This window comes from Myotis nattereri (genome assembly GCF_964212035.1).
Source record: "Myotis nattereri genome assembly, chromosome: 5".
Lineage (NCBI taxonomy): Eukaryota > Metazoa > Chordata > Mammalia > Chiroptera > Vespertilionidae > Myotis > Myotis nattereri.
This window is the reverse complement of record NC_138080.1, coordinates 42,736,649-42,750,712: the sequence shown is the minus strand read 5'-3', so window position 1 is coordinate 42,750,712 and position 14,064 is coordinate 42,736,649. Positions and strand designations below refer to the sequence as shown.

The 14,064-nt window shown below is 39.3% G+C and overlaps 1 protein-coding gene across 1 annotated transcript in view; it reads left to right on the top strand.

Moving 5' to 3' along the window:
* PALLD (palladin, cytoskeletal associated protein) overlaps positions 1 to 14,064 on the top strand; it is a gene marked incomplete at its 5' end in the record, with an annotated part of 386,255 nt that overhangs the window by 141,425 nt on the left and 230,766 nt on the right. The window contains one exon of the mRNA XM_081091742.1: positions 12,219 to 12,397. Coding sequence (XP_080947868.1) covers positions 12,219 to 12,397 — 179 coding nt within the window. The remainder of the gene's footprint in view (positions 1 to 12,218; positions 12,398 to 14,064) is intronic.

Below are 14,064 nucleotides of genomic sequence, written 5' to 3'. Positions count from 1 at the left end.
TGCAGTCTCTCACTCTCAGGCTCTCCGCATAATCCGTTCTTTCCCCCAGCGCTTTGAAGGCTTGGAAACGTTCAAGGCACATTTTCACAATGCAGGTAACTTTGAAGTGTGACTTGTCAGGTCATGCTGGCTTGTTCGTGTGTTTGCATAGAGGATTGGTGAGGATGAATCTATTTTTTTTTTTTTAACTAACAGGTGTAACTTGAGAATTTGTGAATGAGTGACAGGAGGATTGGGAACCTCTTTATCCCCTCCTATACTGTGAAATTTACTTTTGTCTACGCATGGGAATGAATCGCATTTGCAGAGTGAAAATATCCACTAAAACCAAAATCACAATTTCAAGTTGCTCTTCGCAGTGAAGTAGGACAACTACACATCCTGGTATGCCTGGAACAATCCCCATTTGTTCCTGTAATTATTAATGGTAGCCTATTTCACTGTCAGAAATGTCCTGACTTGGACATTTAATATATGGACCACATAATATATGGTCACCCAAAGCATTTTCCAAAAGGGGAATTTAAAAAATCAGTAAATTCATGTGCCATGGCAAATGGTACCTTCTCTCCCCCCCAACCCCCAAAAAATATTTCTTAGAGTTAACAGTCAAGGATAGATGGAATGTTAGCAATCAGCATTTCACATTGATTCCTATCTTTAAAAAATAAATTTTAAATATACTTTGATTTTAAAGAGAAAGGGAAAGGGGGAGAGAGAGAGAGAAACATCAGTGATTGAGAGAGAATCATGATGGGCTGCCTCCTGCATGCCCACAACTTGGGGATGTGCCCCGACTGGAATGGAACCATGACCTCCTGGTTCATCGGTCAATGCTCAACTTCTCAGCCACACTGGCTGGACATAAGCAAATATTATTTAAACATAGACCTGGCATATATGTTTCAACTCAGATGCCAACTCTAGCCAACAGACAAGGGCTGCCCAGAGCACCATCTGAGAAGGGCTCTGAAACCAAATCTGGGGCAAGTGGGAATGAGGGCTTTGCACTGGGAGAGGTAGTTGTAAAATGTAGGCCAGGCATTAAATGTTACTATTGTCGAGTTAGATGGGATGTTAGTGATATAATTCAACTCAGTGTTTCCCAAACTGTGTTCCATAGAACACTAGTCCTTCAACATGATTCTCAAAACATCTGTTCCTTGTCAAGTAAGCTAGAGAATGATGCCTGCCATTGTTCTCTCTTAGAAATTCAGTACAAAGTTCTAAAAAGTTCTATGGTAAAGACTGCTGTTTAATTTTGTTTAACCCAGTGAGTGCTCCATAAACCTAATTGGCCACAGAACCCTTTTTCAATGGTATCTGTCAACTTGCTGCAGGACTACTTTCTTGAGACACTAATGAGATGACACTGGTCTAGCTCATTCCTCAAAACACTCAAAGAAGGAAACTCAAGCCTCAAAGAGAACAACGAGATCACATTCAGCTTTAGCTGGTCTATTCCAGGCAAAACCAGAACCCTGGACTGCCGCCTCCCAGTCCTACATCCTCTCTCCTACATCACCAATGGGGGAAATATTAGGAGCAATCTAAGAGTTCAACAGCTCTGGCAACACAAATAGTGTAGACTTCTGTTGCCTGTTTTTCTAGTTGTTTTTTTAGGGATAGTGATTGAATATCTACATGCTCATAGTGTCCAAACATAAAGCTACCTCTATGTAAAACAAGATGAAATTATTTATGAAGTTCAGTTTTAGCTAGACTCCCCCCCCCCCACTTCTCTTTTTAAAAAAATATGTTTTTATCTATTTCAGAGAGAAGAAGGGAGAGGGGGAGAGAATCATTAATCAGTTGCTTCCTGCACACCCACTACTGGGGTTTGAGTCTGAAACCCTGGCATGTGCCCTGACTGGGAATCAAACTGTGACAGCCTGGTTCATGTATCGATGTTCAACCACCGCACCACACTGGTGGCCACGTGTTCCCATTTCTATTTTATCTTTATTTCTTAGGAGATAAAATGACTATAGATGAAAGAATTGCTAGTCATAGTCTTGTTTGGAATCAAAATCTATTTTATCATTTCCTGGGCTTTGAATTTCAAAAAGTCAATCTATTTATTGGTCTCTTTTGGACCATGAGGTTAAAGTACATCTGTCATCCACACAGATTTAGCTATTGGTTTTTGGGTTAAGCAGTCATGAAATGATAGCCATAGTAAATTCAGACAAGGACTTAATTTCACTTTGGTCTGCCTATTAATCCACATGACAGAATAAACATGGTGTGCCTTGTGGTTAGTATGCACATATGTAAAAAATTAAGAAATCTTTGGTGACAAGACAAAAACTGCTCCATGAAAATTAATTGGTGTTTAATTGCAGATGTATGAAACACGATATTTATAGGCGGCCTGCCTTTGAGTTCGGCATAAACAAAATTCATCTTGGGCTTAAGTTGCCAGTTGTGCTTTGGTGGCTCTCCAGCCCATGGCTGGGCACTGCCATTCCCTTGGGAGAAAGGAACACCTGGAAAATATAACCACTGCGGAGCCATTGATGTCTCTGGGTTTTTTTCTCCCTCCCCTTTATTTTTGTTATAATAACATTAAAGAAACTGATTCCTTCAGTTATTGTCAAGCATGCGCTTCCATGAAACCATGTGGCTGCTTGCGCTCTGGGAGAAGGGGCAGCTGCAGGCTAAATCTGCCATCCTGCAATCATTGACGTCCTTTTGAAGATAAACGTTTCTAGGAAGCACACATCAGTGGAATTATGGAGCAAAAATAGACAGACATCTTTCAACTTCACTTCGTTTCCCCATGAGCATAAGAGAACTGGCCTATAGCAGAAAACAAAAACTCAACTGTTTTTCAAGCTTTTTATTTTCAAGCACCTCGTTGTTTCCATTAAGTGACTTCTCAGATTCACCATTTCCTTAGCAGAGTGGGAGACTATCGGCCAAGATTGATTGGCGAAGCTTTATAATGTTTATAAGTCGGATTTGTGCATTTTAAAAGCCACATGTTTAAAATGCAGGGCACAGAGAATTTCCACGATACATAGTTGTGGCTCAGAAAAAGTAAAGCTACCAAAAGAAACTGTCAGTCATGAAATCTGTATTTCCTTTTAAGTGGTAGAATCAGAATAGATAGTATTAGTCAACGTGTAAGCCAAGCAATGCCATATGTGACTTTTTAAAACATAAACTATTAGTTTTGTATACTGGGCAGTATATAGTATATGTTGCCAGGGGATTAGTTAGTTCCTGTCATTGAAGCAGTTGAGGTTATTCTCATAAAAATCAGCACCATTGCCCTATCTCAGCGAACCCAAGTGTCCTGAGCTCCCCCAGATGTACTTCCCGACTCCAGGACACAGTGCTGAGCCCCTGCTGCTAGTTGCCACGGTCATAGGAGAAGAAAAAGAGGAAGGCCACGTCAGGGAGGACAGTTTTCTTACTGCTCAAGAAGGACAGGATCGGTAATTTTCAAAGACAGCCACTTGCTCAGAGGCAGCTGGGGCCCCCTGATTTTAGTTATCCTTCGACCTCTTCTGATCCATAACAGGCGATACAGCCACCGTAACAGTTGATACAGCCACTCACCCCCAACAGTCGGCCTCAGACCAAGTCAGAGGTAACCTTTAACCTCAGCTTGAAATGTAGAATGTGAACAATGAGAGACAGGGTGGGGCAAAAGTAGGTTTACAGTGGTGAGTGTGCAAAACACAGAGTTTATTCTTGTATTATTATTTATTAAGTACTGTATTCTTTCCATACAAATAACTGTAAGCCTACTTTTGCCCCACTCTGTAGTGAACTTTTCTCTGTAAAACATTGACTTTCAATCCTACCAAATCCTGCTGGTGCCATAATGCGATCCTTCAATTTTCGGCAGCATCTCATTTTTAGGCTAAAATGTTTGAAAAATCCTGGTGGGGGGGGTAGGGGGAGGCATTATGAATTAAGTATATATTTTAAACCAGTGTTCAGCAGACCGCGGCTCATGAGCCACATGCGGCTCTTTGGCCCCTTGAGTGTGGCTCTTCCACAAAATACCACGTGCGGGCGTGCACATACAGTGCTATTGAAACTTCGTGGCCCATGCGCAGAAGTCAGTATTTTGTGGAAGAGCCCCACTCAAGGGGCCAAAGAGCCGCATGTGGCTCGCGAGCCGCAGTTTGCTGAGCCGCAGTTTGCCGATCACTGTTTTAAACAATCTTGATTTCAATATCCCGTCACAGAAGTAGAAAGAAATGTGCCATCTTACAGAGCTTTAAATACTATAATTCTTTTTCTCTCTGTGTTAGAATCTTTTATGAATTGAAAGCAAAAATTCAAGACTCGTGATGTCCATTACATTATTCCCTCTATATTAAATTGATCTTAAGTATTTTATCCAAAGCAAACTCAATCTATAAGTATAAAGCAATAACCAACTTTTAAAGAGTTTTTTAAAGCAGTACATGCTTCCATGTGATGGAGGAACCCAAGTTCAGTAGATGAAGTGTATTGAGCATCTCCTTGTGTCTGTAATTGAGTTTTCATCTCTCTTTGCCCCACCAGTAGTCTAATGAAGGAAGAAACCCAACCTAGCTGTCATCTGTACCCCCAATCAGTTCCTTGGTTTAGAATTGAAGAGCAATAAGCCCCTTGATGAATAAATAAATGTTTGATTGATTGAATGAATGAATGAATTAGACATGTTATTACCCAATTAGTGCAAGATTGTTTTCATACCCTATTTATGGCCTTGAAGTCTGACAATCAGTCTAACCCTTAATACTTTTGAATGGGGATTTACTGCACACACTAATTTTTTAAAGTTTCCTTCTCAGCAACCTGTTGTGTGGCAATTATGTAACTAATGAGTAGCTCCACCAGAGATTAGAGAGGAAAAATCAGTAAGCATTGTTAAAACGTGTTCATCTCCGTAGTAAAAAAGTTGAGTGGAAGGTGAAGTAACAAGTATTGAGGAAAGTGAAATTTTGAAGATTATCTGGATTGAATTGTCCATATTCTCCTGTTTCATTTCTGTAAATAAATGAGTTGCCTATATTGAAAAATATAATGAAAACTCCTTTACAAGGTTGTTAAGAAATAAAACAAGGCCATCTTTACCAAGTGCATAGCCTATGATAGGCATTCAATAAATATTAATTCTCTTTCACTTAATTTGAATTTATATCAGTCCTTAAGAACTATCATTGTTCCCAAATTTTGTGTCATTTCCTCATTCTATGAAATTATAATTATATATTTTAACCATTTTATAGTAGCAAATTTGAAGTATGATTGAAGTTGAAATTTATCCAAGGTACTAAATGGAAATGTAGAGAAAAAGATTTTGATTTTCCAGTATGTTATCCAGTGTCCTATCTACTAGATAAATGGCTTCCAGGTATTACAAATGGAATGTAAAAAAAAAATGTCGGGGTGTCTTCAAGTGGAATTTTACCCAAGGAGACTCTCTCTTAGTCATATTACATGCTTGCACATGCTCCCTCTAAACCAAACCCGCTTTTCCATTCTTACCTCATTATAAGTAGAAACAGATTTCAGGATATGGAGGGAAGACACAAGGTGTTTTCTAGAAAGAGACCAAGTTGAAGATGGCTAATGTGTTTCATTGAAGACATTCCCTCTCACCAGGAAAAGCATTCTGATTAATTAGTGATGTCTGCCACAGGCCAAGGAGAGGAGACATTACCTGTGCCATGCATTTACCAAACATGTATTTAGTCCTGTTTTATGTGCTTTTACATTTTAGCTTGCCATGCCAGTATTGCTTTTTCTAAGTTGCACTAGCAACAAGAATTTAGGAAAAATTCAGGTTAGAATTTAATCAGCAGATCTGACTTTTTTATGTCTTCTTTCAAAAATATAAAGTATTTTGAAGCTTTGCCAGAAAGCCAATTGAATAATGTCCTTTAAGAAATTTAAAAAAAAAAAAAAAACCACACATGCTTGTAGCACATCTCATCCATCTACTTTGTGGTGTTAAAACTTCAAAATTCTAGGATTCTCTTAGATTAGATAAGAAGGTGATTATTTTTGATCTGGTACATACACAGTGGACCAGGCTGATTTTTCTCTTCTGATATGTGCATTAAATTGATTAGAGTTTCATTTTATGCTTTTTAAGTGCAGTTCATTTTGAGTAGGTGAGAGTAGATAAAGTTCTCTCCATATACATCTTAAGACAGAAACTATGATAGTTATTATTAAGCTGTTTAGTCAGTCCTTTGTTTGTAAGCTTATTCTTCTTTGATTTGTTCAATGTTTTAATAGGTTTTGAGTTAATTTTTTGTATGGTGACAGAGCTTAAAAATAGCATGCTAAGCAAAATAAGTCAGATGGAAAAAGTCAAGAACCATGTGATTTCATTCCTTTGTGGGATAGAAAACTGCAAGCAACAAATGAACAAACAAAACCTCATAGACACAGAAAACAGAATGGTCGTTACCAGAGGGAAAGGGAGGTGGGGAAGAGGTAGTGAAAGGTAAAGGGAGTCAAATATATGGTGACAGAAGATTTGACTTTGGATAGTGAACACAATGCAATATACAGATGATGTACCATAGAATTGTACAGTTGAAACCTATATAATTTAACCAATGTCACCCCAATAAATTTTTTTGTGATGAGAAACATAAACCAATCTTCCATCTTTTTTTCAATTATAGTTCACATTCAGTATTATTCTGTATTAGTTTCAGATGTACAACATAGTGGTTAGACAATCATATACTTAAAATTTTAAATGTAGGCTTTATTATTATTCAGGTATGGTAAGGCCAGTATATCATGGGATGATTACCATTGAAAGATTGTTGCAGTTCCCAAGGGTAGGAAGCATACTATACTGGTGAGGGTGGGGGTGGGGTGGGGTGGGGCACATAGGGAAGCTTCAGAGTTGGTCAGGAGGCAGAGGGAGCAAACTGAAACATGGGCAAGAGCCTTTATTGCGGTTTCCATGAGAAGGAATGGATGAAGCACCGTAACCAGATTTAGGGTTGGCCAGTCTGAGTAATTTCAGTGGGCTCTGGAGCATAGAAGTTGTCCCTAGTTGCTACCTGAGTCTGGGGTGATTAAGACAGGGGATTCATGGCCCCAAGTTTGAGAGCCCATAGAGGAAGTGGTGGTGATGTGGCTCTGGACCGGTGAGTTTTCATTTGAAAGAAGTGCTTGAAGGAGAGTCATTTACTAAAGCTACGAACTGGCCATTCCTGGGAAGGGCCCTGTTGCTGGGCCATTCCTAGCTCCAATGTGCAAACGGTTCCAATCATAAACTAAACACACATTTATCTAAATATTGGCTGGGAACCATGCTTCCCTTTTTGTTGCTAAAGGGAGTCTACCATCTAAATATTTGCAGGGGTGTTTTTTTCTCCTCCCCTTGAGTCACTCCCTATCTTCCTAAGTTTAACAACACAGAACTGATCACTTGACAGGTACTTACATCAGTAACAGTTTGACTTTCCCTGACAGTGTCAAAGTAATATAATGACTCATGCTAATTATTATGCTTACCACCTGATTTGGATGAATTTAGTCTTTTCTGTGCACTATATCTTCTATGTGTTACAATCTGAGATGCTTTTTAAGTTTTATTCACAGAGTTGGAGAATAAAACACATGAGTGTTTAAAAAACAAAACACAGGTCACCCAAGAAGTTTGTAAGCACCAACCATTTCACCCTAAGCAAGTGCTAAAGGTGTAATGAACCATTTTGGGAGACTAAATATATGTGTTAGACTGTTGCAGAAGATGCATTTGTTGCCTTAATCTTTCTGCCAGTATTAAAATATATTTCAAGCATTTTATTGTGCTTACTGATTATTTTCTTCAGCCTTACACTTATCATTATTGCTCAGATTATAATTGATCTTAATTCATTTTTTTAAACTACAGTTTCCATGGGATAAATATGCTAGAAAAGCATTTGGCAACTACACATGGGATATTAGTAGATGCTAAATGAGAAAGAATATCATGGTCAAATAAGTAAATGCTAGATTAGACAATGTTAAACAAATTCTTTTCTGCAGGATTTCTCAGGGGCTTTGATAAGAAAATGTGAATTGCAAACGTCAATTCACACTGATGGACTGATATATAATATGTAGCATCTGCCAAATCTAGCAGGCCACAGATCCTTCACTACTTGTTTATTCATAGAAAGCATATTCTAAAGCAGTGGTTCTCAGCCTTCCTAATGCTGTGACCCTTTAATACAGTTCCTCATGTTGTGGTGGCCCCCAAACATAAAATTATTTTCATTGCTACTTCATAACTGTAATTTTGCTACTGTTATGAATCATAATGTAAATATCTGATATGCAGGATGTGTTCTCATTGTTACAAATTAACATAAAGCATAGTGATTAATCACAAAAACAATATGTAATTATATATGTGTTTTCCGATGGTCTTAGGCGACCCCTGTGAAAGGGTCGTTCGACCCCCAGGTTGAGAACTGCTGTCCTAAACGATGCTGATGCTGCTGGTCCAAGGATCACACTTTGAGGAGCAAGAAGTTAGGGCAGGAGTTGGCCAACTTTTTCTATAAAGTCCACATAGTAAATATATTAGGATTTGTGAGCCGTAGAGTCTTTTGCAACTACTCAACTTTGTCATCCTAAAGCAAAAGCAGCCATAGACAGTAGGTAAATGAATGAGCATGATTGTGTTCCCAAAAAATTTATAGATCACGAAATTTGAACTTTATATAATTCTTTAAAAAATATTATACTTTTAAAAATTTTCCATTAAAAAATATAAAAACCATGTCTTAGCTCATGGGAAATAGAGAAAAAGCAGTGGGCCTGCAGCAGGCTGCACATTTGCTGAACTGTGAGTTAGAGGTCAAGAAATACACTCCCACGGAGAGTCAGTGGAGGTTTCCCTATGAAGCACATGTAACCAAAGCAACTAATCTTTTATTTTAATATATATTGTTATTGATTTCAGAGAGAAGGGCGAGATATAAACATCAATGATGACAGAGAATCATTGATCCGCTGCCTCCTGCACACCCCCACTGGGGATTGAGCCCACAACCCAGGCATGTGCTGTGACTGGGAATCAAACCATGACCTCCTGGCTCATAGGTTGATGCTCAACCACTGAGCCATGCTGGCTGAGCAAATCTTTCTCTTTTTTAAACCTTTATTACATTTTGTTCATGCTTCCTTTTTCCTCTAATAGTTGGTTTATGGATTTTTTATGAAAGATTAAAAAAATTCTAATTGGCATCTCAGACAAACACCTCAACTAGTTTCAGAGTTTACCAGGTATTCTTTCTGTTCCCTGTGGTATGTAATGCAATGCTTTCCACATAGAAGATGCCAAGCAAGCAGGTGTCTGATTGCATTTAATCTGTCAAAGGAGCCTTTTACGTGGCTGTAAGGAGGAGGAGCTCCTGGGTGGGATTAATGTAGAGTGTAAGGAGAGACTTCCAAGGAGGGGAACGTGGGCAAGTAATACATGGGGGCCGTGTCAGGGACAATAAATCCGTGCAAATATTTGACAGAAACAGCGGATTAGTATAGGAAAAGGATAGAAAATAAAATCAGGGCCAAGTCCTATGGAATGCCTCAACACGGATCTGAAGTTTAGGGGATGATGTATGTAGGGAACAGTTTCAAGAAATTTAATCTGCTACAGGATATAGAAAAGATCCATAACTTACTGGAGATGAAGAGATCAATGAAAAGATTTAAGATTAATTAAAATGTAAGCCACAGTTCTCATGGGTGAAGACCTGGACTGTGACCCTGGAAGGAGAACAGAGAAGAACGAACTGAACGATGGCTCCAGGCTGGAATGCTCCCCAAGACTTTAGAAAACAAAGGAAACCACAAAATACCCTGGAAGCAGGAAATACTGCTCTTCCCAGTCGCCTCCAGAGTAACCTGCATGCATTGTGCAGGCTGCTCCATTGACTGGGGTGTGTGTGTGTGTGTGTGTAAGGTATCTTAATTCCCCAAATCATATATGTTTTGTGAATATCCCATATTTATTTTTAATGAAGTTTCTGGAGAGATAATACTGGAGTATTAACAATCTGGAGTGTTAGCAAACAGATTTGCTTCGTTAACATTATTTTCAGATTAAATATAGACACATACCTACTTTAAGCTATATAAATACAGACAGAAAAAGCCTTCTGTACCATATTTTTACAAAAAGGGTACCAAGGCCAAAGAATTTTCTAGAAGATTAGACTCAGAGGAAATCTCCAAGTGCTAATTAAGAGCTCAATGGACAATACAGTCCCAGAGACTTCAATCCTTTCCATTGTAAGTGGCACATTCCTACGTATTTCTTTAAAAATAAATCACATTTGGCGGGAGGTGGTGGGGAGGAGGTTGGGGCAGCTTCATAGTTTTTATGAAACTCCTGTGGAGAGTTTGAGGTGCTGGGGGAATAAAGGAAAGAGTGTGAGAGAGAAGTTGTGTTAAAATAGTCTGGCAGCTTGCAGCCTCCCACACCAACGTCCTGGTTGTTTGGGGAAGGAAAAGTGCTGACCAGCAAAAATGAATTACAACTGCTCCATTTCTCTAGTTGTGGAAGCCAAGCGGTCTGTTAGAGACATTTGTAAATATCGGAAATGTGGAAGGCATTAAATCTATTATTGCTCCGTTGATCAGAAGTCTTAGGGTCAATGAAAATATTGCTGCCTCTGATATTTTTAACGCGATGATTAGTTTCCCTTGGTACAATAGATATTTTGAGCATAATGTTTGTATTAGTTTCATATTTTTCTTTAGATAAGAGTAATAGATAAAAGTGGAAGAAATGTAAGAGTCATTTATTATAAAACATCTTATAAGACACTTTGAATTTCTGTTCCTTTTCTTCTGCAACTGGAATGGTCTCGCCAAGTTGGACAATGTCGCTCCTTATTTCCAGGTTAATAAAACATACAGGGTGCTTTACAAACAAAACCTGTGGGAATTGTCTACTTATGCATCTAACGGTCTAAAATGTAGAGTTCCCATCAGTAATGTGGACACAGCTCTTTTTTTTTTTTAACTTAAATTCTTTAAAGTATTGCATGAGTCTCCTTTTTCCCCCCATTGACCTCTCCCTGGCCACTCCCACCCCCCAGCGCATGCCCTCACCCCCCTAGTGTCTGTGTCCATTGGTTAGGCCAGTGGTCGGTAAACCGCGGCTCGCGAGCCACATGCGGCTCTTTGGCCCCTTGAGTGTGGCTCTTCCACAAAATACCACATGCGGGCGTGCACATACAGTGCGACTGAAACTTCGTGGCTCATGCGCAGAAGTCGGTTTTCGACCTGGGCGAGTCTATTTTGAAGAAGTGGCGTTAGAAGAAGTGGGGGGTGTCGGTCGGTGGGGCGACAAGACCCAGCGCAGGTGGGCCGAGGGATACGTAGCGTGGGGGAGGCACGCTCGACTCATGCGCGAGTTGAGTGAGACTGGCTACAAGACGAATGTGGATGGAAAGTTGGAAGGGGTCGACCTCGGCGAACGTACCTCAATCAGATTGAGGATGATTTTAGCAAAGGTCAGCTTAGGAGTACCCTTATTAAATTAATAACAATGTACCTACCTATATAGTTTAAATTTAAAAAATTTGGCTCTCAAAAGAAATTTCAATCATTGTACTGTTGATATTTGGCTCTGTTGACTAATGAGTTTGCCGACCAGTGGGTTAGGCTCATATGCATGCATACAAGTCCTTTGGTTGATCTCTTACCCCCTAACCCCCTGCCTTCCCTCATTGGTTAGACTGTCTGTTTGATGCTTCTATGTCTCTGGTTCTATTTTTGTTCATCAGTTTATGTTCATTACATTCCACAAATGAGTGAGCTTATGTGATATGTATCTTTCTCTGACTGGCTTATTTTGCATAGCATAATGCTCTCCAGTTCCATCCATGCTGTTGCAAATGGTAAGAATTCAGTGTTCTTTACAGCAGCGTAGTATTCCATTGTGTAGATGTACCACAGTTTTCTAATCCACTCCTCTGCTGATGGGCACTTAGGCTGTTTCCAAATCTTAGCTATGGTGAATTGTGCTGCTATGAACATAGGGGTGCATATATCCTTTCTGATGGTGTTTCTATTTTCTTGGGATACATTCCTAGAAGTGGGCATACTGGGTCTTTTTTGATCAAACAAGCATCTGATTATAGAGCACCCAGCCTTCCACTTCTGCTTTATTATTTTAACCACCGCCATTTCCTTTCTTTCTCTCTCCTGTCCTTTGGCCTCCGTTTGGCCTGCAGATGGTTCTGTGAGGGGAAGGAGCTGCACAACACTCCTGACATTCAGATCCACTGCGAGGGTGGGGACCTGCACACCCTGGTCATCGCAGAAGCCTTTGAGGAAGACACAGGTCGTTATACCTGTCTGGCTACGAACCCCAGCGGCTCAGACACAACATCCGCCGAGGTGTTCATTGAAGGTGAGGAGAGGTGTGGGGCAGCGGTCAGCGGTGTGCATGGTCTAACAGCTTCAGCATCGCAGGGCTTCATTGTGAATATGCTTCCCCAATGCAAACAGCACAATGGTGTTGTGACACAGAACTCATTTCTCCCGAAAAATGTATAAGTAAATCGAACCGTCCTGACACTTAGGCATGCACCAACCGCATCTAATGTCAACATGTGTTCCTTTCCACTTGAAACATTTCAGTTACGTTAACTTAACTTATTTAAAATGTAAAGCACCCAATTTACTTTTGCTTTCTCTAGGGAAAAAAAGAATGGAAACATATTGAAATACTGTATCTATCAGCCAAAGTTAAACCCTAAATTATTTAGGAAATCGTGAGAATAAGGGAATATTTTTAAGTATTCTCATTTGTATTAAATTCTAGAATTTTCCCTCTTTTAAGACTCTGCTATTCCTGATAACTAAGACTTAAAGAGGGGCAGGCAGAGAATAGAATGTTTCTATTTCTCTCAATTCGCTTTGGACAAAACTCAGCCTGTAGAGAATTAGAAACCTTGCTATCAGAGTATATAGTTTTAGATTATCGTTGCATTGTGATCGGTGCCAATAATTTAAGTTGTGTTTTAAGCACCGCAGTGTTATATCATCTCTAAATCCATAAATCAATATGCATCTTTTCAAAAGACTAATTAAAATACAGAAAGAAAGTTAAAATTCCTGAGGTCTCCACCACATGAATCTTCATCTTTGAACTACTTTTCAATGTTTCATACAGCCGAATTTCTTCCTTATTTAAAGTAGAAGAAAGCAGGATGTGAGCGCCTTCAAGAACTGACAGTTTGGTTTTAGAAGTAACCTGTTATCACTCATAAAATTGTGCACCTTGACTTCTGCTAAAAGGTTCCTCTGCATTATCTTTGAAAGCAAACATCTGTGAACTCCTCAAAGGACCTTGCCCTGTTAATGAAAGCAAACATTCTGTTTCTAGTAATAACTAATACTTACATGGGACTTATAAATGCACACATAATACACATACGTAACCATTTACACTTCACGGAAAGCCTATGAGGTACTATTAGTAGTCCCTTTTTACAAATGAGTAAACTGAGATCCAGAGAGGTTAGAGAGACTCATTCAAAGTTACACCAGGATGGAAACCCAGGCAGTCTCTCCCCAGAGCCCATATTCTTAACCACTGTGTCCTACACACATCAAAGTGCTAAAGTAAGAGAAGAAGAATAACAAAGGTTTTTAACATTTAACAAGTTAGCAATAAGTATTAGTCTTGGGCAGACTGTGTAGCAAACTCCTTGAAATATTTTGGAATGTCATAAAAGGAACTTAAAGCTTCCATTAAAAACCTGTTCGTTAATGATGATCAGGCTCATCACCCAAATCCAAGTTCAGCTAGAGCACCTTAAAATTAAAGACTTTACCTGCTTTCAGCACTGGTAGGACTGTGGTGAATTTTAGTGTGTTTTGCTTCTATGCTACAGATGCTCAATGAATTCACAGCAGTTTAAGTCATAGCCTCTGGACTCAATTCAGCCAGCACTTTTTAAGGCCCTACTGTATGTGAGACAGTGCAGGTACAGATATGATTAAGACACAGTTCCTGATATCTAATAGCAGAGATGGGCATATTTAAAAAAAGAATATAAAATGATAGGTGAT